Genomic DNA, 27249 nt, shown 5'->3' with positions numbered 1-27249 from the left:
AACAGCTGGACTGGTATTACTGGCTGTTCAAAATGAAGGCACTACTCAGTCTAAAAAAAAGAATTTATGTGGATTGTTGAAGTATAATACAAATAATGAGATTGGAAGAACAGAGACAATACTTACTATGTCAATAATACAGAGACAGTACTTACTGAGTTAACATCTTTCATACCAACCTCAGAAACAATCACCAATATAAAAGTAAAACTATCATTACTTGGTAATTTCATTCTGTTTTTAACAAAAAATCAGTATGGTTTTAAACAATGCCATTTAATTTATAAACTGTTTAAGGCCTGCAGGTCCGAAACTGCTGTCCCAGTATGTTACAGTCTCAATCAAAGTTATATTGACACGTATCAGATGAGGTAAACCAAAAGAATAAATGAAATGCATACAGCAAATCTATACAGCCCATAACACACAGATGTCCTTATCATTTATTTCACACTTGAGGCAGAAGTGGAAATATGAGAAAAGGAAAAAACATGTTACCACTTGCAGCTGTCGACCAAGCTTTGTTCGGTCATCTGTCACCTTGTCCAGATCAACTGTCTCAGGTAGTTTCTGGTTTAAAAACAAAACCACACCATCAGTAAATAATGTCCGCATCATTCACAAACACTGAAGAAATATTGTTTTGATACAACACTGGATAGCACAAAACTTGATGATGATCTTCTTACTCAATAACATTGGAATAACACACACACACACCCACATACACACGCATGCGCCCCCAGCCCCCACCACACACACCCTCCTGCTCCCCAACACACACACAAAAATCAATAAAATGAACAGCTCAAAGACAACTTTAGACATGGACATATACCAAAAGTACAAAAAAACAAAAACAAAAAAAAACACCAGAAAAAAAAGTTTCTGTGAAAATTCAATATTTCTATTCAGCCGAAATCACTGTTCAAATGTGCACAGCTCACCTCTAATTCATGCAGACTTGTATCAAACATTTCATCTTTGAAATATGCAGGATCAATACTGTCCAATACATCCTGCTCTTCATGAGGGTTGCTTGGTCGCTCTGGATGCTGAAAGAACACATAACGTATTCATGTTTATACTGTAACAGGTGAGCTAAAAGGTAAAACTAAAAGCACTGGACTTTCATTCTGATGGTCCTGGGTTCAATCCCTGTAGGCTGTATCAGCTCCTGGTGGGTTAACATTGGATATTGTTCCCATCACCCAAATCAACTAAAGTAATGGCCTCTACTGCAAGAACCCTTTGTATACCCATGCAGTCCAAAAGGAACAACTGATGTTAGGTCACCACAGGGCCACACACAAGAGAAAACCCAGCACTGCTGCTTATTCAATTTGATGGTTATCACAAGTGCCAGTTCTGATTTAATGTATACAGGACATCACCTACTTATTCCCCTACTGACTACAAAATACAATAATCATTCAGGTGCAGAGCCAGACTGAGTGCATGTCCCCTCTATAGTGAAGACCACAACCACGTCCCTCTATCGACATCCCCACCAGGGACCTGCTGACATCACACACTTGACACTGACAGGAACTCATCCCAAACATGGAAGTGGAGACTCATCGAAAGTGAGGTCACCATGAGAGCAAGGCATGAAAAGACATAGAACCTGAGACAATTTTATGACTACACTGATGGATGAGCACAGATCTATGTGGATGACAATCATACTGCTTCAGAGGTCCATTTTTCTACATGACCAGGCTATACTTTCCACTTCTTTTCATAATATACACCCCAGGATCAAGCAGGACTAAGAGACGCAGACTCCTGAATAGTTGGTCAGAAAATTTTAGCAACACTCCCAAAGACACACCCGAGAAATGGGTGATCATCGACTGTGTGGTCCCAGTCTTCCCATTCGAGCCCATATCACACTCTATACTGGGTAGGACTCAGTAATTGGAACCAGCCCGGGTAAAAACAAAACAAAACAACAACAAAAAACCCACCTCTGCTGGGCTCAAACCTGCATCCCCTACCCCCCACGCCCCCATTTATGAGTCCACAATAATAACCACTTCAACACAGCTGTTAGTGCAGTTCATCACCCAGTTGTGTTTACAATCAGTACAATGACTGCTAGATTCGGAATGAGTCATTCAACAGATGTCAAAAATAGTGTGTGAGACTGAACCATCTGTCACAATAATTCTGATATAAGTACTTCGTATCACTGGAAGAGCTAGTGTAGTAATTATGATTGTGTGTGTGTGTGTGTGTGTGTGTGTGTGTGTGTGTGTGTGTGTGTCTTTGTCTGTTTAGTATACATTATAACAGTGTGACCCATTTACAAAATTCATCATATTCTACGTGAGCTAGCATTCATGAGACGGGCATACAGAGAAAAGCCCTTACCTTAACTTTAGAAACAGCAGCAGCACCTGCCCCAGTCAACAGATCTGTTACATGGATGTTCTCCTCACTTGGGGACTGCACGGATTCCTGTGGTAACCATTTCTTTATGTGACATGTTTTTATTGAAAACCTGTTCATTAACAAGAATTTAACAGGAAGGCAAGGTCTACAAAATTAAAATTTTTTTTTTTTTTTAAAACACACCAACAACTTGTTTTAAACAATTTTTGTTGTTCTTATTTTGGTTATTTATAGCTTTTTTGTTGTTATTTTGGTCATTGTTATCGTTAACTTCTAAACATTATTGCTACATTAGTATATATATATGATGAATTTATGAATGCAGTCTAAATTAGATTTCCAAACTATATGCAATAAAACTGGTTATTTATTTGTTGTTGTTGTTGTTGTTGTTATCTAAAATTACTTTTAACAAACACATGAAACTGTCTGTCTCACAGAACTAACAATAAATGAAGTCACAAAATAGCAAAATTCAAGATATCACAACAACAACAACAAAAGAAAATAAGGCATAACTCAACATTTACTTATCAGTCTCAGTGCACTTGATTGTGTTTCAAAGGGCAGATAAAAAATATACCTAATGCCAGTGTTTCTGATCTTAAATGTTATTCTCTTTACCTGAGGTATGCTTTGCTTAAAATACATCAACTTATTAAGTCATATAGCTGAAACTTCACATCTTTATACTTATCAAACTTTGGGTTTGTTATATAAAAATTCACCTGAAAAAATAAAGAACCAGTCTAAATCCAAGAACTCAAATTTCATAATATAAAATTTAAACTGAATTCCTTTACTGTTAAAATTCAGCATCTTGTGTGACAAAATAATGAGAATTGTTTGGCAGCCATTCTCTGTATCCATGGCAACCTGTAATTTTCAAAGCCAAACATTCTATATTTTTCAAGACTAATCCAGAGCCCCTGCTGCTGACAATATCAAATAACAAGATTCAAATAAAATAAGTGATATTGTTGTGTCTGGCCCAAGTAATTTAGTATCAGGTGATCAACAATCATCAGATAAAATGTAGTGCAAATAACAAATGTGTGGGACCATAGTCTGTACTGTAATAATTAGAAAGTACTGCACAAAATGTAGGTCCGCATCTAATGAGCCATGAGTCAATCACTGGGCATGCATGCTAGATGGTCTTAAAATTGAAATGGAAGATAGAAGTCGTGAAATGGCAGTGTACACATGTATACACTTCAAAACATAACATTGTATTACATCTACAACAGCAGCAGTTCTGAATGTGCAGTTGCCGAGTTCAAAATATACATGATTCATGCAAAACTAAGCTGCAAATGCACTGGATTTACTCTTCCTTTTCTTTTCTTTTTAAATTAGTTTTTGTTTATTATAACTAGATCTAACCCTTTACTGTTATTTGCGGTACTTCCGATAGGCTGGTGTTATCAGTTGTTTGAACTGCTATCTTCGTTCTCTATATTTGATTGTCATACAGCATAGTGAGGTGTGATAAGTTATGAGAAGGAACATAATAAATAAATCTACACAGAAAGAACACGTTTTCAATGGCTAGTGGGTGTTGAATGACAAAGTAAACACTTTGGCAATGAAGTGTGCAACACTTGTCTTATGTGCAAGAAGTATGATGTGCGCAGTGTGTTCCTGAAATATACCACAAAGATAAATGGCGATGGAAACACACACCTGTTTTCCAATCAAAGACTTCAGTTTTTGCTTGAAATCCATCTTGAAAATATGCTGTGTATCCGCAAAAAATATTTGTATACAAAACAGTTCAACCACCCACAAAATTACTTCGCCTCCATTTTATTTTGTCTGCTTTTAGAAGGTAGATAACTCTGTTGACATAATCGGGAGTTGCAGTTCGTTTCATGACTTGTTTACCGCTGAAACCATACTATTTTCATGTTCACATGTGTGTGGCACAGTTGTGGTGAAATTATATTTCGAGTGGCATATTATATTATTAATTTCTTCAAAGCAGTCAGAAATGTCTACTGTCGTGTCTGAAGAAGCGTTGAAAAGGCATGGATGGAGTGGTAAGCAGACCTTGTCATAATCTGCAGTCAGAAGTCGATCAGCCTACGCTTGGCAGAGAGAAGTTTTGAGAATCTATGTCTTGAAAAGAAACATGTAAACTTTGTCTTATGCGGAGGCAGTAGTGGTAATTCTTAGAAGCTGTCAAGTCCATGTGAGAGTTTTCAATCAGCTCAAAGCAAGTAGTGAATGTAAATAATTCTGTGGCATAAGATCTGTCGGCAGAAACTTGCATAGTAACCGACTTGGGAGAACACTTCCTATCAAAGCAAGTGCTATAAAGGCTGCACGGGAAGCTGTGTACTGATGTTGCTTTGACAGCTGTCTCTTCTCTGTGAGTTTGTGGTATCCATTTTGGAACTTTGGCTGTTGTTTCGTGCAAAGTGCGATGTTTGTCGGACACAGTAGCCGAGTGGTTAAAGAGTTGGACTTTAAATCTGAGGGTTCGGGGTTCGAATCTTGGTAACGGCGCCTGCAGGTGGGTAAAGGGTGGTTTCCGATCTTCGAGGTCAACATACGTGCAGACCTGTTTGTGCCTGAACCCCCTTCGTGTGTATGTGCATGCAAAAGATCAAATGTAGATATGCATGTTAAAGATTCTGTTATCCATGTCAGTGTTCCTGTTGTGGATTGTTGCCCTGTATAGGGATTACCACAGGATTATAGACAAGAGAAGACAAGTTCGGCAGGTTATGGAGACATGAAAATACCCAGCATGCATCAACCACGACAGAGTCATCAGCAAGTCAATGCTGGTCTTGTAAGGGAAAGAAAGAAAGAAAGAGAAATTGCTTTGGCGTCATAATCTGTTAGATGTTGTTGGCTGTCAAAGAAAATGGCTTGGTGAGATTGCTGAGATAGTGTTTTCACAGTATTGTGTAGAATAATGTCATATGTCATTGTTACCACTTTCTCGAAGTAGCAGATTGTGAAGGTCCTTTCGCATGTTGGTGACACAACCAGTGGTGCAGTCTTTGTAACACTGAATAATTAAGTAATCTAACCACCACCAGTTGGTCTCTATACTAATATACTATAATATTAAATTGTGTCATGTATATAATATGTCATGAATATAAAAATATGTATATAGATAGATAGATAGATAGATAAGGTACATTTAAATATTAGCCAGTTGAGTGCCTATAAGACGTCAGCTGACATCCTACAAAGTGTTGCCACAGTGCCTGTAAGTCATCCACTGACGTCCTGCATATGTTCAGATTTTTCCTTCATTGTAGTTTGGTTCAGTTCACATGAACAGACTCTAAACGGTTAGTTTGATGTGTCTGGATTGTAAAAAATACTACTTGAAGTTGAATGGATATGCATTAGGTGGAAGACCCCTTTCTACTCGATAACAATTTGCTAACTGGACCACGTGGAACACATGTGGAAAGGTGGTTGCATCATATCCAAAAAAAGGCATTGAAAACTTTGTCAAGTAAAGGAATACATGCAGTGAGTATTGGAAGAGGGGGAGGAGAGGGAGAGGAGTTATGTAAGTTGATAGGTCGAGTGCCTGCAAGAGGGTGTGAAGTGGGCATGGCATTTGGAGGCCTGTGTGCTCACATTTCAAAGCATACCGCAGGAAGCAGACAACCGCCAATGTTCCACGATTTTGATGAAATGCAGGGTTGAACATGCACTGGACGTGAAACACATGCTTTTTGGTTTTAATGCATTTTGTCACTGAATGAGATGGTTGACTTGTTTGAAGAGGTGGCAAACTGGACGCACAGCAGACACTTTAATTAGCCTACGTGCAACATGAAAGAGGTGAATATTATCAAAGAACTTCACCCTCTAACTTTTGTATTTGTATTTCTTTTTATCACAACAGATTTCTCTGTGTGAAATTCGGTCTGCTCTCCCCAGGTAGAGCGCGTCGCTATACTACAGCACCACCCATTTTTTTGGTATTTTTTCTTGCGTGCAGTTTTATTTGTTTTTCCTATCGAAGTGGATTTTTCTACAGAATTTTGCCAGGAACAACCCTTTTGTTGCCGTGGGTTCTTTTACGTGCGCTGAGTGCATGCTGCACACGGGACCTCGGTTTATCGTCTCATCCAAATGACTAGCGTCCAGACCACCACTCAAGGTCTGGTGGAGGGGGAGAAAATATTGGCGGCTGAGCCGTGATTTGAACCAACGCGCTCAGATTCTCTCGCTTCCTAGGCAGACACGTTACCTCTTGGCCATCACTTCACATTGCGAATGCTCTTAGCTGTCAAAAAGCTTGCCAGCTGTTTCTGAGAATGTGATTGACTTTTTATATTGACTATACCTATGTTTGCCATTGTAGGGACAGTGATTCACTTACATGTTCAATACAAGTTGTGATTTGTTTTTATAAACATATACAATTATACTATAGTCTGATTCAATATCTTCTCCAGGTATAATCTGACAATAGGCATGCTATTTCTAGCTGTATTTTCATTTGTTTTCTTTATGAATATCATTATGTGTAGGTAGAAATAGACTTTTTTGTTGCACAAAAATTATTATCTTGAGTATAAATGCCTAAACAGTTATCTACAATCAAACTAAATGGGAAAAAAGCACAGATGCAGAATCTACATTTATTTTCCTTCACAAAAATGTTGACTTTATTTCTTTATCTCCCATAGCTTTAAAAAAAAACTTATTACCCCCCAATCCTCAAAATTCCCAGCCAAGGGCAGAGCACTTTTTTCAAAATTCTCTGGCACTCAACTGGTTAATGTTAAATACTTCGTTATCATGGTAAAATGTGTAAAATTTAAGTCTGACCATGCTTTCAGATCTGTCTCTACGACAGTACCAGCTGGAAGGGGTGAACTGGCTGCTGAGTTGTTACAGCAACAATCATGGGTGTATTCTCGGGGATGAAATGGGTCTTGGGAAGACTTGTCAGGTAAAAACATAGTAATTATGTAGTGTATTTGTATTTCTCTGTTTCTGTCACAACAGATTTTTCTGTGTAAAATTCAGGCTGCTCTCCTGAGGGAGAGCATGTTGCTATACTGAGAGTGCCACCCATTGTTTTTGTATTTTTTCCTGCATGATGCAGTTTTATTTGTTTTTCCTATAGAAGTGGATTTTTCTACATAATTTTACAAGGAACAACCCTTTTGTTGCTGTGGGTTCTTTTACGTGCGCTAAGTGCATGCTGCACATGGGACCTCGGTTTATTGTCTCATCTGAATGACAAGCGTCAGACCACAACTCGAGGTCTAGTGGAGGGGGAGAAGATATTGGCGTTTGAGCTGTGAATTGAACCAGTGCACTTAGATTCTCTTGCTTCAAGGCAGACATGTTACCTCTAGGCCATCACTCCACATATATATTTGTTGTTGTTGTTGTTTAGTTTTGTTTATTTGCATTTTCATTTTTTGTCATTGTGTGTGAATGTGTTTGTATTGCTAGTGTATGTGTGTGTGTGTGTGTGTGTGCACACACTAACAGATAATACAGTGCATTGTCATGATTGATTATTCAAGTAACATTTACAAAATGCAATAATCTGTCCTTGGCCTGACTAGTCTTTATTCTTTAACTCTCTCCATACGAACGGCGAAAGAGACAATGTTAACAGCGTTTCACCCCAATTACAACCATCAAAATGTTACAAGCGGAAGGCTGTTACACTGAAGAGATGAATGTTGACAAAGAATACCACAATTCTAACAACGGAAGCTAAAAGTTGGGTCATAGAGACACCCACTGAACATCCGAGGGGTCTGTGTAGAGGAGAAGAGAGGACTGGCCGTACTGAGTGAGTTAACATTGCTGGTTTGTGTTTTCCAAAAGAACTGGACTCTTATATTTTCTTGAATATGTGTGAAATCAGTATGACATAGAATATTACTTATGTTAAGGCAAATTTCTGTGGAAAATATGTTCTCTGAATTCACTGTCTGCTTGGACTTTGCACAATGGTGTTATCAAGTTGTTCTTTTCTGTTTTTGTTTTTTGTTTTATTCTGTAAGCATAATGATTTCATTGGTTATCACATGTCTGCCAAGTGCCATCATATTAATGGACATTTTCCTGACTTATTCAGAATCAGAATCAGAAACCTTTATTATCTTGTAGAGAAATTAAGTGTGGTGAAGTCTGTGATACATACAAATTATAAGCAAAACGATAAAATTTGACATACAACATATACATAACAAAATAACACTCAACTCAGTCATAGCAAAGCAAGTCCGATAACTTTCCATCATTTAAAACACACACATACACGTGCGCACGCACACACCCGCCCGTATGCAAGCACCCATGCACACTTATTGTTCGGAGTACGTGATTGAATGTCAGTTTATTCACAGAGTGTCGAATGTGTTGTTTGCAACATTGGATAAGCGTTAATTAGATCAAGGTGTAGGTTACTTCTTTCCCAGTATCTGGTTTGGACTTTGTGCTGCTATAAGGTTTTATGATGATTAAATTCTATTGTTCTGCACACTTAATGCTAGGAATGGTGATTATTTAATGGTTAAATGGTCCTTGGAGGTGTTAAATGTTGTCCGGACTTCTTCATTCATGGGCTGCAACTCCTGCAACTCCTACATTCACTCCTATGAGTGGGCTTTCACGGGTATGATCGTTTTTATCCCCACCATGTAGGCAGTCATGCTCTGTTTTCGGGGGGTTACTTGCTGGGTATGTTCTTGATTCCATAACCTACCGAACGCTGACATGGATTACGGGATCTTTAACGTCCCTTATTGGGCGGCCTATCTTTTCTCAAGGCCTGACTAAGTGTGTTGGGTTACGCTGCTGGTCAGGCATCTGCTTGGCAGATGTGGTGTAGCGTATGTGGATTTGTCCGAACGCAGTGACGCCTCCTTGAGCTACTGAAACTGAAACTAACATGCATATTTGATGTTCTGCAAGTGTGTTACACACGAGGGAGGCTCAGGCACTAGTAGGTCAGCACATCTGTTGACCTGGACAATTGGAAAAATCTCCACCCTCTTAGTCTTCCCCAGCATGCGCTGTGATGGGATTTGAACACGGGACCCTCAGACTGAAAGTTCAACGCTTAAATTTTAATATTCCTGTGGTGTAGGTGCTGGTAGGTTGATGTTAACTGTGCACATGCACATGCAAATGTGTGTGTGTGTGTGTGTGTGTGAGAGAGTGAGTGAGAGAGAGAGAGAGAGAGAGAGTGTGTAGGGTGTTTTTTTTGTGCCTTTTTCTGTGATTATTAACATCTGCATTTTGCAGTATTGTGGAGGATATAGATTTTTTTTTTTTTTTTTTTTTTTTTATTCCATCTTTTGGTTTACAATTTTAAACATTGTGTCACAAGAGGCATTTTCATTGATAGTTTTACATCATCATATAATACTTTCATATTGATGTGATATACAAAGATGTACAACTGGACGCTTACGTACATAAACTAAATGAATACAGATTTTGTTTTCCACATCTATGTCTTCATGTGCTCTTTTGTGGTATAATGCGCTATTGTACACTGTTTCATGTGAGGCGTTTAGAGCCCGTCTATGGGGAGTTTGCACCATATAAGCACAATATATTATTATTATTATTATTATTATTATTATTATTATATTTCCAAAGGGATTTATTGTATTGTATTGCTTTAACCACTCATCTTTTGTGCTCATGATGTTGTCCAGACAATAGCCATGCTGACATGGCTGACAGCAACCTCAGGCAACAAGAGGCCTCACCTTGTTGTGTGTCCCCGATCAGTCCTTGAAAACTGGGTGCAGGAATTCAGCAGGTGAGCAACAGTGTTAACTGTTTATTAGAATCCTTATTTGTGCTGTAATGTTGTTTTAAAAAAATGTGTGCAAGAGATAAGCGTATGTATGCGTCTGTGTGTGTTGTATGTACAAATGTATGTGTGTGTACATAGGAGAGTATTTTTTAAAATTCTCTCTCTATTTTTTTCCTCCCTACCCCCATCTTTGCTGTGTTTTTTTGTGGGTTTTTTTTTTCTTTACTGGACTTCTGTTTAAAATTATTAAAAGGGGGAAAAAATCGCCTGTTCTACAATTTTCATCTACTTTCGCTCTTCATTTTCTGTCCTTAATCTGAGAGATGGGAATGACCCTTGAATTGACAGTTTGAATTTACAGCATTGACAGCTGAAAGAGTTTCTTTATGTGTCATTTTTTTTGTCGTAATTTATTTACTTTATTATCAGCCATCTTCTTTTCTTTTCTTTTTTTTTTAATTTCAAAGATCTGTCTTTATTTAGACTGATTTAAAAAAAAAAATTTTTATTAACATTTTTAGTGGGTACTTCTTCTTCTTCTTCTGCGTTCATGGGCTTCATCTCCCACGTTCACTCGTATATACGCGAGTGGTCCTTTTACGTGTATGACCGTTTTTACCCCGCCATGTAGGCAGCCATACTCCGCTTTCGGGGGTGTGCATGCTGGGTATGTTCTTGTTTCCATAACCCACCGAACGCTGACATGGATTACAGGATCTTTAACGTGCGTATTTGATCTTCTGCTTGCATATACACATGAAGGGGGTTCAGGCACTGGCAGGTCTGCACACATGTTGACCTGGGAGATCGTAAAAATCTCCACCCTTTACCCACCAGGCGCCGTCACCGTGATTCGAACCGGGATCCTCAGATCGAAAGTCCAACGCTTTAACCATTCGGCCATGGCGCCCGTCTTAAGTGGGTACAAATGAAAGAACATTAAATCAAGCTTATGTACAAGGGAGGTAAAAGGACAAGTTGAAGACCAGTGTTGTGCGATACAGTTCTCAATCAGCTGTAAGAGTTGGGGTGACATGTTCGCAAGAGAAGTTTATCTCTGTGTGGTTTGTCAGAGTTAGGAATCTGTTCCTCTTTTGTGTTCCATTTAGTCATTGTTTTTATTTCATTTTGCTCTAAACGTTATGCTTTTTAAGTGTGGGAGAATGATTTGTTATTCATTTATTGGGTGTGTAGGGTAATCTTGACAATTTTAACATGTCATTTCTCAAATGCATGTAAAAACTTTTACAAAATAAACAATTCAAGCAGAAGGTTCACTTCACTACTTGTTCATTGAACGCAGTAGTTTCAGTTTCACAGAAGAATCAAATTATACAGACTGATCCATAAAACTACCTCACATCTGCTTTGGAATTTAAAGGAAAAAAAGGGAGCAGATGCCAAACCTTTGTATAAATCCAACATGCTGGTCAGCCCTTGAGAGCCTACCTATATGGTATGGTGAACATTCTAAACATTGCTGACTGATGAAGTTGGCAGTGTGGGAAAGACTCTCAGCAGTGTGAGAAAGCCGGGAAAAATTCTTGGCAGTGTGGGAAAGACTCTTGGCAGTGAGTCTCGACAGTGTGGGAAAGACTCTCAGCAGTGTGGGAAAGCCAGGAAAGACTTTTGGCAGTTTAGGAAAGCCAGGAAAAACTCTCGGCAGTGTGGGAAAGACTCTCGGCAGTGAGTCTCGGCAGAGTGAGAAAGACTCTTGGCAGTGTGGGAAAGCCGGGAAAGACTCTCGGCAGTGTGGGAAAGACTCGGCAGTGAGTCTTGGCAGTGTGGGAAAGACTCGGCAGTGTGGGAAAGACTCTCGGCAGTGAGTTTCAGCAGTGTGGGAAAGACTCTCGGCAGTGTGGGAAAGACTCTCGGCAGTGTGGGAAAGACTCTCCACAGAGACAAAGATGTCCAGTGTCATGGTCTCTGTAGGCCAGGCTGACACCCTCTGGTTGAGGAAGTGGCAGTAGTCTGGCAGAACTGTCATTTGGGCTGCAGCACATGGACATATATGCATGTCACTGTGTCCTGTGTGGACTTAGAGAACATTTCTGTCATGGTACAGCAGTCAGTCCTCAACTTCACTGGTAATCTATTTTCCAGTACCATTTTTCTTTCCGTTCCAAGTTACAAAATTTGGGAGGGTAGGATGATGTTTTCATGGATTTGATAAAAACGGAGGATGATGTTAGGTAGATGAAGTTATCTTTGACTTTTGTTGTGTTTTAGGTTTGCACCAAAGGTGAAAGTGAAGGCATTCATTGGTGACAAAGAGACGAGGGCGAACATTTCTCAGACCATCAAGAAATCCAGGAATGGATTGGGATACTGCTTTGATGTTCTGGTCACAACATATGAGGTATACTATATGTGTGTTCATTGACTGCTGTTCTGTTGGATTAATGAGCAATGAAAATGAAGTAAATGTGTGTGGTCTTGTCTGTGTGAATTTGTATGTGGGTACCATCTCCTCTTTTTCCATCAGGCATTTTTGGGGGTATTTTGTTTTTCTGATCCACATGTTTTTGTTTTTCATATGAACCTCTTGTGTCTGTATGTGACCACAATGTGCTTACCTGTTTTGCTAACTTCTTGTATGCACAGGTTTAATGCATCTAGAATTTTTTTAATTGATAAGTTTTTTGTTTTTTACACACTTGCGGGACACAGTGTGGTTGAGAATTGTTGTATGAAGTTATTGAAGGGTTTTTATGTACCTTCTAAAGACTAACCTGACTAAGAACTTCATGATGTTTTTGGTCAGAGCTTGTGTCATAGAGTGGTGGCTTAGTGGTTTTGGTTCCCTCTGTGGGCGCTGATGGACTTCTTAAAAGAAGTGAACATTTTTAACCAGATTTGAAGGTTTTAAACTATGGAATTTTTTTTTTTTTAAACTTTGGAGTGGAAAGTTTGAAGTGGTGACTCGTTTTAATTGTGTTTTTTTTGTTTTTTTTATCCTTGTAGTAGTTATTAATGTGGCGATAGCCTTGAGGTGGCCTTAGTGGTCGCGAGGTTCTAAGCACCATAATTTAATTTAATTTAATTTAATTCAGTGGTTTGGGTGCAGTCACACAGAGTGGGAAAGAGACATGTTTTTTTTTTCAACGTAAGTTGTTGCTTTTTCCCAAAACCTACCTCACCACATGTTAAAGATGTAACTATTACTGTGAATGTCATCATCAAAATAGTTTAAAAAAATAACCTTCATCTTCCCAGGTGAAACTTTTGATGGCTGGAATTTATGTTTGATTCCATAATCTATACAGCTGAGTATGTATGTAATTTACAACCACTAGTGTGATTAAAACAGTTGTGAACTAACCTTCACCTTCTCAGGGGGTACATGTTAAATTCTACGTCTAAAAATGTGATTAGTGCTATGGTTTATGTCGTTGTCAAAATGATTTGAAGATAAAACACCCATTTATTGTTATATTTTCCTTCTTCTTCTTCTGCGTTCACTCGTATGCACACGAGTGGGCTTTTATGTGTATGACCGTTTTTACCCCGCCATGTAGGCAGCCATACTCCATTTTCGGGGGTGTGCATGCTGGGTATGTTCTTGTTTCCATAACTCACCGAACGCTGACATGGATTACAGGATCTTTAACGTGCGTATTTGATCTTCTGCTTGCATATACACATGAAGGGGGTTCAGGCACTAGCAGGTCTGCACATATGTTGACCTGGGAGATCGTAAAAATCTCCACCCTTTACCCACCAGGCGCCATCACCGTGATTCGAACCCCGGACCCTCAGATTGACAGTCCAACGCTTTAACCACTCGGCTATTGCGCCCATCATTGTATTTTCCTAGATTAGATGTGTGTAACAGAATCAGGTGTTGGACTGCTGATCCAGTGTTCACGGGTGATCAGGGTTCAAGGCCCTGTTTCGACATGGTGCTGTGACAGACGCAATAGCCCAATGGTTAAAGCGTTGGACTTTCAATCAGAGGGTCCTGGGTTTGAATCTCGGTAACGGCGCCTGTTGGGTAAAGGACGGAGATTTTTTTTTCCGATCTCCCAGGTCAACATATGTGCAGACCTGCTTAGTGCCTGAACCCCCTTCTTGTGTACACGCAAGCAGAAGATCAAATACGCATGTTAAAGATCCTGTAATCCGTGTCAGCGTTCGGTGGGTTATGGAAACAAGAACATACCCAGCATGCACACCCCTGAAAACGGAGTATGGCTGCCAACATGGTGGGGGTAAAAATGGTCATACTTGTAAAAAACCCACTCGTGCACATACGAGTGAACGTGGGAGTTGCAGCCCACGAATGCAGAAGAAGAGGAAGACATGGTGCTGTGTCCTAAAGAAAGGCACTTTATTTATTTGTATTTGTATTTCCTTTTTTCACAACAGATTTCTCTGTGTGAAATTCGGGCTGCTCTTCCCAGGGAGTGCGCGTCACTACACTACAGTGCTACCCTTTTTTTTTTTTCTTTTTTTTTTCTGCATGCAGCTTCTTTATTTGTTTTTCCTATCGAAGTGGATTTTACTACAGAATTATGCCAGGAGCAAGCCTTTTGTTGCCATGCGTTTTTTTTACGTGCGCTAAGTGCATGCTGCACACGGGACCTCGGTTTATCGTCTCATCCAAATGACTAGCGTCCAGACCAACACTCAAGGTCTATTGGAGGGGGAGAAAATATCGGCGGCTGAGCCGTAATTCGAACCAGTGCGCTCAGATTCTCTCGCTTCCTAGGTGGACGCGTTACCTCTAGGCCATCACTCCTCTACCAATTTCTCATCACTCTGCCCACGTGCAAAATGGATATCTGACTTTGGTTGAAGAATGGTAAAACAGTGGAAGGAGAGGATGGGGACCCACTTCTGTACCAAGCCCAGGACACAGTGAATATTAATTCACTGCCTTGATGGCTGAATATGGGACCTTTCAACCTGTTCTTCTTCTCCTTCCTTTGTGGGCTGCAGCTCCCACGTTCACTCGTATGTACACAAGTGGGCTTTTACATGCATGACCATTTTTACCCCGCCATGTAGGCAGCCATGCTCCGTTTTCGGGGGGTCTTAAACCTTTTGAAGTTTTTGATTAAGACCTTTTTTTTTTTGTTTGTTGTTGTTGTTGTTTTTGTTTTCATTCACCAGATCTGCTTGAAAGACTTCCTGTTCCTCCAGTCGCTGTCATGGCACGTGGCGGTGGTGGATGAGGGTCATAGACTGAAGAACAGCGACTCTCTGCTGTATCGCACCTTGGAACAGGTCATTACCTGTCTGATTTTGTGTGGTGTATGTGTGTGTGTGGTGTGTGTGTGTGTGTGTGTGTGTGTGTGTGTGTGTGTGTGTGTGTGTGACTCTCTGCTGTATTGTACACTGGAACAGGTCATAGCCCATCTGGTTTTGTATGTGGTGTGTGTGTGTGCGTTTGGGTACGTGTGGTGTGTGTGTGTAGTGTATGTGTGTGTTGTGAGTGTGTTGTGTGTATGTGTATGAAGGTGTGTATGTGTCAGTGGTGGATGAAGGTCTTCATCTGAAGAACAACGACTCAATGCTGTGTCGCACACTGGAACAGGTCATAGCCTGTCTGGTTTTCCATGGTTTTCTTTGTGTGTGTGTGTGTGTGATGTGTGTGTGTGTTGTGTGTGTGTGTTGTGTGTATGTGTGTGTGTGTGTGTGTGTGTGCGGTGTGTGTGTGTATCAGAATCAGAATCAGAATCAATGTTAATGTCAATTAAACCTGAACAAGGCTTATATTAAGACACGCATGCAAAGTTACATGAAACCACACACGAAAAGCAAAACAAAATAGCATACACACCCCTAAAAATGGTTGTGTGTGTGTGTGTGTGTGTGTGTGCGCGTGTGCATGTGTTCGTGCATTTTTTTCCTTTGCCTGTTTCTTTCCTTTTACCAACAGTTGTCTGCTTCTTTGCCCATGTTTCTTTTTCTTTCTCTGGAATCATACAGTCATTAGATGAGGCAGATGATGGGCTACATTTGTTATCTCTTGCCTTGGATGTGAAATGTCTTGCTGTTGATGAGTGCATGCTAGTGCATATAGCGCACACAGTCATTGTCAACATTTGATGCTCATTGCTTCCGTGATTGTTATTGAATAATATTGATGTGGCTTCACACACACACACACACACACACACACACACACACACACACACTCACACACACACACACACACACACACACACACACACACACACACACACACACACACACACACACACACACACACACACACACACACACACACACACACACACACACACACACACACACACACCATACTCCATTTTTAGGGGTGTGTATGCTTGGTATGTTTGTGTTTCCATAACACATCAAACACTACCATGGATGACCAGATCTGTAACGTGCGTATTTGATCTTCTGCATGCATACACACATGAAGGGGGTTCAGATATTAGCAGGTTTGTACATCTGTTGACACTGGAGATCAGAAAAATCACCACCCTTCAGCCACCAGGTGCCCAGACCGGGATTTGAACGCAGGACCCTTAAGTTGGATTGAAACTCGCAACACTTTAACCACTCTGCTTTTGTGCCCAATATGACTACTGGTAATCAACAACCATCTACCTGAAGATCTAGTCATCAGCCCCATCCACATGTAATATGCGGCTTCTGTTCAAAAGTGTGTGTGTGTGTGAGCACGCGCATGTGTGTGTGTGTGTGTGTGTGCAGTGCGTGCATGTGTGAGTATGCACAAGTTTTTATATTGATAGGCACTTGTATGTATCCTAATTTCTAATGTATCTGTGTTTGTGTATGATTTTCGATTTATGTTCATACCTTGTTATGTACTATCCCCCCCCCCCCCCCCCTCACCCCCCCAATATTCCTTGTGACCCCGGTACACTTGGAAATAAAGACATATTCTGTTCTATTCAAAGTTATTCCCCTTGCAGTGGGACATCCCGTGCCATGTGCTGTTAACGGGCACCCCTATCCAGAACCACCTTGGGGAGCTCTACGCACTTCTCGCCTTCATCGACAGAAAGCAGTTCAGACCTTCAAGGCTTGACTCCTTCGTGGGAAAGTACAACAGCTCACAGAAAGACAGTGGGTGACGGTCCTCCTGTAGTTTGTTGAAGCGATGTAGTTCTATGCAACAGCAGCATGCATACGTGCGCCTGCTCAGGTTCTTACTTGCTCACACAGAAACGTTGCGTGCTTGCATGCAGACATGTGTTCACGCCCGCACACACACACACACTGAACTTGTACACGCACGCACGCACGCACACACACACACACACACACACACACTGAACTCACACATTGAACACACACACTGAACACACACACAGACACACACACACACACACACACACACACACACACACACACACACTGAACACACACGTGCGCACTCTGAACACACACACACACACACACACTCAATTAAGATAGAAAATTTTATTGAGCTCATCCAGGTGCTCATTAACAGATACGTAAGTGATGTAAAAACAAATGAATAACGGTTACACCCATCCTTGTTCACAACACACATCCCAATCATCAGGTACAAGAAAACCATTCAGGTAAGAAAAATGCAGCATTCTTAGACACAAGTGATATAAGAAATGAATGATTAATCTTTTACTCCCTCTCTTGATTATTATGTGATAATCAATCATCAGGTAAAAGAAAACCATCCTGGAAAGAAGAACACAACATTCTAAGACACAGGTGAAACAGAAATTTTATAACGACCAAGCAATCAGGGCAGCAAAAAGGGGAGCAAAGAATCATACAGATAGTATAAAAGTATATTGCCCATTGTCATACAAGGAAATATGCAATATACTAGAAAGAGACTTTTATAGGTGCTTGAATTCAAGTCTGAAACCTCGTCAGTTGACTCTCTCAGACTTTCGTCCGATTCGCAGACCAATTCTGAGTTTAGCTCTCAGACTATTATTAAATTCATTACGGACCAAGTATTGTTCTAATGTCAAGAGCGTATGCTTTAGTAACCTGACAATTAAGCATATAATTTTTGACTGTAGCTTGATGAAGCCTTATGTACATGAAAGTGTGTCTTCTCAAGTGACTGAGAACGTTGATGTTTTTGACTTTTTGCATTCATTATCAGTTGTTTAACTTGTCAGTTTAACGACTTCTCTTTTGCAAAGTCCTTTTAAGTAATTTCCTGTAATTGTATTCAGAAAATTTTTTCAAATTTCACCCTCATTTCACCCTCATATGCCCAGTTTCCCCCCAACCCTCCATTCATTCACATCTCCCACCCCTTCTAACCGATAATACTCAGATGTATTCATAAATACTTTAACAGAATGTCTTCAATCACCGATATGTGTGACGGGACATAAACAAAATCCCTCCATTCCTCCTCCTGAAACAGAAATAAATGAACAGTCTTCGCTCCCTTCCTTGATTATTATGTAATATCAATCATCAGGTAAAAACGAAATCAATCATTCACTGAGAATACAGAATACTTTATTATCTCAACAAGAGAAATTCATATGTGGTGTAAAACAGAAAAAAAACAACACAAGAAAATCACAGTCATTCAACATGTATATATATAGATAAACCATATTAAGATGTCAACCTAGGGCAAACCATCATTGCAATCAGTAATCACAGTAGACAACAAAAACAGAAACCCATAAAAAGTAATTTGGAGTAAATCATACATACACTATCACAGCCATACACACATGCAGTAATAATCACAGTTAAAGGATAGACATAACGGTATACTAAAAGTTGACATAGACATATAATAGCAGTGTGCAATTTTGAAACTTTGTGTTTTTTTTTTTTTTTTGTTTTGTTTTTTTTTTGTTTTTTTCAGTTGTTGAAGAACTTCACAACCTCTTGAAGCCCTACTTGTTGAGGCGAACCAAATCCGGGGTGCTGAAAGACCTGCCCGAGAAATCAGACGTGGTCCTTTACCACGGTTTGAGCAAGCTACAGAAGAAGCTGTACAAGGCCATTCTCATGAAAGACTTCGGTAAGCCTGTAGCAAATGATTATGCAGGTGCTGGCTGAAGTGGTAGATTAATTTTAAGCAGCATTGACTTGAAATTGTGTCCCTTGTACGTGAATGAGTCACCACTCTATGGTGTGTTTTTTTTTTTATTGATCCTTTACTGTCCTATCCTCATTGTTCTTTAATGTTGAATATGCAGGTCTTTAGATACATTTGAAAATGACACCTACATGTTATTTTTAATGGTACCTAAGATTCAGTAATACTTACAAGATCATGAAAAAAAACCCCAGATAACTGTACAAGGCCATTGTCATGAAAGACATGTGTAAGTGTGTTTCAAACAATTACACAGGTCGTTAGATTCATTTGAGAATGATAAATACATATTATTTTTAATGGTACCTGAGCTTCAGTAATACTTATAACATCGTTTCTTTTTTTTTTAATCAAATAAATTTGCAGGGCCATTCTCATGAAAGACATCAGTAAGCCTGTTACAAATTATTACGCAGGTCGTTAGTTACTTTTGAGAATGACAACTACATGTTATTTTTAATGGTACCTGAGCTTCAGTAATAACTCATAAGATCATAAAAAGATTAGATATTTTTGCTCTTTATGGAACTTTGGTGTGTCCTCTGATGGGCGCAATAGCCGAGTGGTTAAAGCGTTGGACTGTCAATCTGAGGGTCCCGGGTTCGAATCACGGTGACGGCGCCTGGTGCGTAAAGGGTGGAGATTTTTACGATCTCCCAGGTCAACATATGTGCAGACCTGCTAGTGCCTGAACCCCCTTCGTGTGTATATGCAAGCAGAAGATCAAATACGCACGTTAAAGATCCTGTAATCCATGTCAGCGTTCGGTGGGTTATGGAAACAAGAACATACCCAGCATGCACACCCCCGAAAACGGAGTATGGCTGCCTACATGGCGGGGTAAAAACGGTCATACACGTAAAAGCCCACTTGTGTACATACGAGTGAACGCAGAAGAAGAAGAAGGTGTGTCCTCTTCTGTGTCATCTGAGTGGCTTTGGTAATATGATATGGTATGAAATGGATACTTATATAGTGCCCATCCTCTGTCAGAGACCAAGCTCTAAGAGCTTTACAAACACGGAATCATTTGCACTGCAGGCTGCCTACATGGGTAGAGCTGCCTTTAGGCGTTCATCATTCGTTTTCTGTGTCATTCAGTCAGGCTTCAGTCATGTGCACACACGCACACACGCACGCACACATGCACATGTCATTTTTTTTTTACATGTATAACTGTATGTTGTTCTTTTAATCCCATGATATAGGCAGCCAAACTCTGTTTTGGGGGATGTACATGCTGGGTATGTTATTGTTTCCATATCCCGTTGAACACGGACATAGATTACGGGATCTTTAAACATGCGTCTTTGATCTTTTGCGTGCGTATACACACGAGGGGGGATCAACCACTAGCTGGTCTGCGCGTACATTGACCTGGGAGATCAGAAAAATTTGCACCCCTAACTGACCAGGTGTGCTGAAACTGGGGATCGAACTCAGTAAACTCAGACCAGAATCAAGCGCTGTAACCATTCGGCCACCACACACGTCATAACTCGCTCCGGACGACTAGTTCTCTCCCGTGCTTTTCCCTACAGATGACCCGTTTGTCAGGGTTAGGAAAAAAAATCACAGAAAATGCAAAACATAAAGTAACTGAATGAAACTCACTGTACTTGACCCACTGACCCCTTTCCTCACGTCGTGTGAACGCCCACCCCTCCTCCCTCTTCACTGCTCTCAGAAGCTGAATCACTATCAGTACCTACTTGCTGGTAGCTTTCTTCACTGCAGATAGTTTATTCAACATTTTTTTATATTATAATTATTATTTATTTATTTATTTACTTATTTATGTACGCTTATAGTTGACTTCATCAAGTTTTTGCGCCTTATACATATTATTAGTAGTGGTAGTAGGGGTTTTTTGGGTTTTTTTTTTTGTTTGTTTGTTTTTTTAATGTATTTATCTATTATTTATTCACCTTTTTTTTCTTTTTTTTTCTCAAGGCCTGACTAAGCGCATTGGGTTACGCTGCTGGTCAGGCATCTGCTTGGCAGATGTGGTGTAGCGTATATGGATTTGTCCGAACGCAGTGACGCCTCCTTGAGCTACTGAAACTGAAACTGAAACTATTCAACATCTTCATCATCTTTGTCAATGTTGAAACCTTCAGTTTGAACCACTTCAATCACTTCAGCAGCGGTAAAAGCCGCTGTCATGATCTAGTTTGTTCCAAAAATTTCCACTTGTATCACCTGCGATGCCATTTTCAATACATATGCAGATTAGCTTGTTGTGTGGGGTTCTGAACTCGCTGGCTCGCTGTGGAGTGCGTTGTTACGGAATCTCATGAAGAAACTTTCCATTCGACCCTTGACACATTTGCAATGCCCGGTGTCGCTGCGATTGTTATGAGGAAAACGTGGAAAAAATTTTAATTGTCGGAACTGCTATAGCGTTCTGTCGTCCGGAACGCTACCTTACGTCAGGAACAGTATAGCGTTCCATCGTCTGGAGTGAGTTAATCTGAAGTCACTCATCCCACCCACCTCTACACGCACACACACATGCACACCTACACCCGCGCCCACCTGCCTACACCCACCCACACATCTACCCACACCTCGATGTGTCTTTGCAAAATGTGAGTGTTTATACGTTTGTCTGTCTGTGTTGCAGAAGCCTTTGAGAACCCCTATGGCACGGGCCAGACTCGTCTCATGAACATCCTGATGCAACTTCGGAAGTGTGTCAACCACCCGTATCTCTTTGACGGTTGGTGGGGTTTTTTGTTTTCGTTTGTTTTGTGTTGAGATGGGGCAGGTGAGGATTGATAGCGATGCTGTGTTGACGTGAGACAGGTGAGGATTGACAGCGATGCTGTGTTGACGTGAGACAGGTGAGGATTGATAGCGATGCTGTGTTGACGTGAGACAGGTGAGGATTGATAGCAGTGCTGTGTTGACATGAGACAGGTGAGGATTGACAGCAATGCTGTGTTGAGGTGAGACAGGTGAGGATTGACAGCAATGCTGTGTTGACTTGAGAGAGGTGAGGATTGACAGCGATGCTGTGTTGAGGTGAGACAGGTGAGGATTGATAGCGATGCTGTGTTGATGTGAGACAGGTGAGGATTGACAGCGATGCTGTGTTGACGTGAGACAGGTGAGGATTGATAGCAATGCTGTGTTGACGTGAGAGAGGTGAGGATTGACAGCGATGCTGTGTTGATGTGAGACAGGTGAGGATTGATAGCGATGCTGTGTTGATGTGAGACAGGTGAGGATTGATAGCGATGCTGTGTTGATGTGAGACAGGTGAGGATTGACAGCGATGCTGTGTTGATGTGAGACAGGTGAGGATTGATAGCGATGCTGTGTTGATGTGAGACAGGTGAGGATTGATAGCGATGCTGTGTTGATGTGAGACAGGTGAGGATTGATAGCGATGCTGTGTTGACGTGAGACAGGTGAGGATTGACAGCGATGCTGTGTTGACGTGAGACAGGTGAGGATTGACAGCGATGCTGTGTTGACGTGAGACAGGTGAGGATTGACAGCGATGCTGTGTTGACGTGAGACAGGTGAGGATTGACAGCGATGCTGTGTTGACGTGAGACAGGTGAGGATTTATAGCGATGCTGTGTTGAGGTGAGACAGGTGAGGATTGACAGCGATGCTGTGTTGCCATGACTCAGGTGTTGATGTGAGACAGGTGAGGATTGACAGCGATGCTGTGTTGGCGTGAGACAGGTGAGGATTGACAGCGATGCTGTGTTGATGTGAGACAGGTGAGGATTGACAGCGATGCTGTGTTGATGTGAGGCAGGTGAGGATTGACAGCAATGCTGTGTTGATGTGAGACAGGTGAGGATTGATAGCAATGCTGTGTTGACGTGAGACAGGTGAGGATTGACAGCGATGCTGTGTTGACGTGAGACAGGTGAGGATTGACAGCGATGCTGTGTTGACGTGAGACAGGTGAGGATTGACAGCAATGCTGTGTTGACGTGAGACAGGTGAGGATTGATAGCAATGCTGTGTTGACGTGAGACAGGTGAGGATTGACAGCGATGCTGTGTTGACGTGAGACAGGTGAGAATTGACAGCAATGCTGTGTTGACGTGAGACAGGTGAGGATTGATAGCAATGCTGTGTTGACGTGAGACAGGTGAGAATTGACAGCGATGCTGTGTTGACGTTAGACAGGTGAGGATTGATAGCGATGCTGTGTTGACGTGAGACAGGTGAGGATTGACAGCGATGCTGTGTTGACGTGAGACAGGTGAGGATTGATAGCAGTGCTGTGTTGATGTGAGACAGGTGAGAATTGATAGCGATGCTGTGTTGACGTGAGACAGGTGAGGATTGATAGCGATGCTGTGTTGACGTGAGAGATGAGGATTGATAGCGGTGCTGTTGACGTGAGACAGGTGTTGACATGAGACAGGTGTTGACATGAGACAGGTGTTGATGTGAGACAGGTGTTGACATGAGACAGGTGAGGATTGATAGCGATGCTGTGTTGACGTGAGACAGGTGAGGATTGATAGCGATGCTGTGTTGACATGAGACAGGTGAGGATTGATAGCGATGCTGTTGACATGAGACAGGTGTTGACATGAGACAGGTGTTGACATGAGACAGGTGAGGATTGATAGCGATGCTGTTGACATGAGACAGGTGAGGATTGATAGCGATGCTGTGTTGACATGAGACAGGTGAGGATTCATAGCAATGCTGTGTTGATGTGAGACAGGTGAGGATTGATAGCAATGCTGTGTTGATGTGAGACAGGTGAGAATTGATAGCGATGCTGTGTTGACGTGAGACAGGTGAGGATTGACAGCGATGCTGTGTTGAAGTGAGACAGGTGAGGATTGACAGCGATGCTGTGTTGACGTGAGACAGGTGAGGATTGACAGCCATGCTGTGTTGATGTGAGACAGGTGAGGATTGACAGCGATGCTGTGTTGACGTGAGACAGGTGAGGATTGACAGCCATGCTGTGTTGACGTGAGACAGGTGAGGATTGACAGCCATGCTGTGTTGACGTGAGACAGGTGAGGATTGATAGCGATGCTGTGTTGACGTGAGACAGGTGAGGATTGACAGCGATGCTGTGTTGACGTGAGACAGGTGAGGATTGACAGCGATGCTGTGTTGACGTGAGACAGGTGAGGATTGACAGCAATGCTGTGTTGACGTGAGACAGGTGAGGATTGATAGCGATGCTGTGTTGACGTGAGACAGGTGAGGATTGATAGCGGTGCTGTTGACGTGAGACAGGTGAGGATTGATAGCAATGCTGTGTTGACGTGAGACAGGTGAGGATTGACAGCGATGCTGTGTTGACGTGAGACAGGTGAGGATTGATAGCAATGCTGTGTTGACGTGAGACAGGTGAGGATTGACAGCAATGCTGTGTTGACGTGAGACAGGTGAGAATTGACAGCAATGCTGTGTTGACGTGAGACAGGTGAGGATTGATAGCAATGCTGTGTTGACGTGAGACAGGTGAGGATTGATAGCGATGCTGTGTTGACGTGAGACAGGTGAGGATTGATAGCAATGCTGTGTTGACGTGAGACAGGTGAGGATTGACAGCGATGCTGTGTTGACGTGAGACAGGTGAGGATTGATAGCAATGCTGTGTTGACGTGAGACAGGTGAGGATTGACAGCAATGCTGTGTTGACGTGAGACAGGTGAGAATTGACAGCAATGCTGTGTTGACGTGAGACAGGTGAGGATTGATAGCAATGCTGTGTTGACGTGAGACAGGTGAGAATTGACAGCGATGCTGTGTTGACGTGAGACAGGTGAGGATTGACAGCAGTGCTGTGTTGACATGAGACAAGTGAGGATTGACAGCGATGCTGTGTTGACGTGAGACAGGTGAGGATTGACAGCGATGCTGTGTTGACGTGAGACAGGTGAGGATTGACAGCAGTGCTGTGTTGACATGAGACAAGTGAGGATTGACAGCAATGCTGTGTTGACGTGACTCATGTGAGGACTGACAGTGATGCTGTGTTGAAGTGAGACAGGTGAAGATTGATAGCGATGCTGTGTTGACGTGAGAGAGGTGAGGATTGACAGCGATGCTGTGTTGACGTGAGACAGGTGAAGATTGACAGCGATTCTGTGTTGACATGAGACAGGTGAGGATTGATAGCGATGCTGTGTTGACGTGAGACAGGTGAGGATTGACAGCGATGCTGTGTTGACGTGAGACAGGTGTTGATGTGAGACAGGTGAGGATTGACAGCGATGCTGTGTTGACGTGAGACAGGTGAGGATTGATAGCGATGCTGTGTTGACGTGAGACAGGTGAGGATTGATAGCGATGCTGTGTTGACGTGAGACAGGTGTTGACGTGAGACAGGTGAGGATTGACAGCGATGCTATGTTGACGTGAGACAGGTGTTGACGTGAGACAGGTGAGGATTTATAGCGATGCTGTGTTGATGTGAGACAGGTGAGAATTGATAGCGATGCTGTGTTGACGTGAGACAGGTGTTGACGTGAGACAGGTGAGGATTGATAGCGATGCTGTGTTGACATGAGACCGGTGTTGACGTGAGACAGGTGAGGATTGACAGCGATGCTGTGTTGACGTGAGACAGGTGTTGACTGACAGCGATGCGGTATTGACATGACACAGGTGTGGAGCCAGAGCCCTTTGAGCTGGGGGATCACCTGGTGGAGGCGAGTGCCAAGCTGGTGCTGATCGACCACCTGCTGAAGTGGCTGCAGGCCAGTGGCCACAAGGTGCTGCTCTTCTCACAGATGACCCACATGCTGGATATTGTGCAGGACTACCTGGGCTACCGAGGTCAGTGACAGGTGTGATAATAACAACAACAGATCAGTCAAAATCAGTCAAAACCACTTTATTAATCCACATGGAAATTAACAACAACAACAATAATAATAATAATAATAATAATAATGTGTGTATGATAGTCAGTTGTGTTCGACTAGACCATCAGGACAGCAGAGGAGGTAACTGCCGTCCCAACTATCTAGGCTAGAATTTTATTATAATGGAGAGTGTCATGCCCATGTTAAAACCCCACTCTCTCAGTCAAGAGGGTTTTAGGACAGTGGGCGTTGGGATGGTTCCCAAAGGCCAACTAGCCCTTAAGGCTGCAGCACTAAGAGCCAGTGCAATTTTGCCTCCTAGTTTGAGAGTCATAGTCCTTCACGAAAGACTAAGCTGTAAATGATTTCCCATTGCATTGGAGAAACCATTGATAATACACCTTAGTACATGGGCCCAGAGCGCTAACAATTAAACATCAACAGAGGGATGGAGAAACAGTTACAAATATCAACACCACAGGGCACTAAAATCAGGACTTTTGAACAAGACAAATGTGTCATCGACATAGCACACATGCACTTCTGCTTACACACGCATATACACACGCACACATGCACACATGCATATTGCCATGGGCTCTTTTACATGCGTTAAATGGAAGCTGCACATGGGACCTTGATTTATCATCTCGTCAGTGGAAACATCAGATGTCATAAGATAGGACTATCTTTGAACACCATACCTTTTTTTATGGGCATATGAATATGGTCTACCTCTGCTCAGCTGCACACAGGAATAACTGTGTCTGGTAGATGTTGACAGCCGGCGCTGGAACTGAAACTGACGAACCCCGGTGTGGCCATGTATGGGGAACTTGGAATGAGCGGCCGTGGGAGCAATGCCACTGAATCGGTGCAGATTGATGGGGCAGAGTTCACGTTTTCATTTTATTACTTTGATATCACGGAGTGATTGGATGTCGTGGTTTCCCTGTGCAGGTTTTACCTACGAACGTTTGGACGGCTCGGTGAGGGGGGAAGAGCGATTCCTGGCTGTCCAGAACTTCAACCAGAACGACGAGACGTTCGTCTTCCTGCTCAGCACCAAAGCAGGTGCACAGACAGTGGTTTCAGTACCACAGAAAGCACTCGTTCGTTCTTTAGTTTAACGTCTTTTCACCATTCCTTCTGTTTGTGTGTGTGTGTGTTTATGTTTGTGTGAATATGTATTC

The 27249-nt window shown here is 41.9% G+C and overlaps 2 protein-coding genes across 2 annotated transcripts in view; one reads left to right on the top strand and one right to left on the bottom strand.

The window, feature by feature from the left end:
* Positions 1-4218, bottom strand: part of LOC143286790 (syndetin-like) — a 53552-nt gene extending 49334 nt beyond the window's left edge. Inside the window, exons 1-4 of the mRNA XM_076594575.1 lie at positions 4084-4218; positions 2377-2463; positions 948-1055; positions 499-570 (exon numbers count right to left, since the gene is read on the bottom strand). Of these exons, the coding sequence (XP_076450690.1) occupies positions 499-570; positions 948-1055; positions 2377-2463; positions 4084-4125 (309 nt within the window). The 5' untranslated portion in view covers positions 4126-4218. The remainder of the gene's footprint in view (positions 1-498; positions 571-947; positions 1056-2376; positions 2464-4083) is intronic.
* Positions 4219-4279: 61 nt separating this feature from the next.
* Positions 4280-27249, top strand: part of LOC143286789 (chromodomain-helicase-DNA-binding protein 1-like) — a 49761-nt gene continuing 26791 nt past the window's right edge. The window contains exons 1-10 of the mRNA XM_076594574.1: positions 4280-4439; positions 7224-7336; positions 10077-10183; positions 12410-12539; positions 15296-15409; positions 17089-17242; positions 19008-19166; positions 21871-21966; positions 25857-26027; positions 27017-27130. Coding sequence (XP_076450689.1) covers positions 4391-4439; positions 7224-7336; positions 10077-10183; positions 12410-12539; positions 15296-15409; positions 17089-17242; positions 19008-19166; positions 21871-21966; positions 25857-26027; positions 27017-27130 — 1207 coding nt within the window. The 5' untranslated portion in view covers positions 4280-4390. The remainder of the gene's footprint in view (positions 4440-7223; positions 7337-10076; positions 10184-12409; positions 12540-15295; positions 15410-17088; positions 17243-19007; positions 19167-21870; positions 21967-25856; positions 26028-27016; positions 27131-27249) is intronic.

The sequence above is a fragment of the Babylonia areolata genome, chromosome 10 (genome assembly GCF_041734735.1).
Source record: "Babylonia areolata isolate BAREFJ2019XMU chromosome 10, ASM4173473v1, whole genome shotgun sequence".
NCBI lineage: Eukaryota > Metazoa > Mollusca > Gastropoda > Neogastropoda > Buccinidae > Babylonia > Babylonia areolata.
Note: the sequence above shows the minus strand (reverse complement) of the source record. Positions and strands in the feature narration are given on the sequence as shown.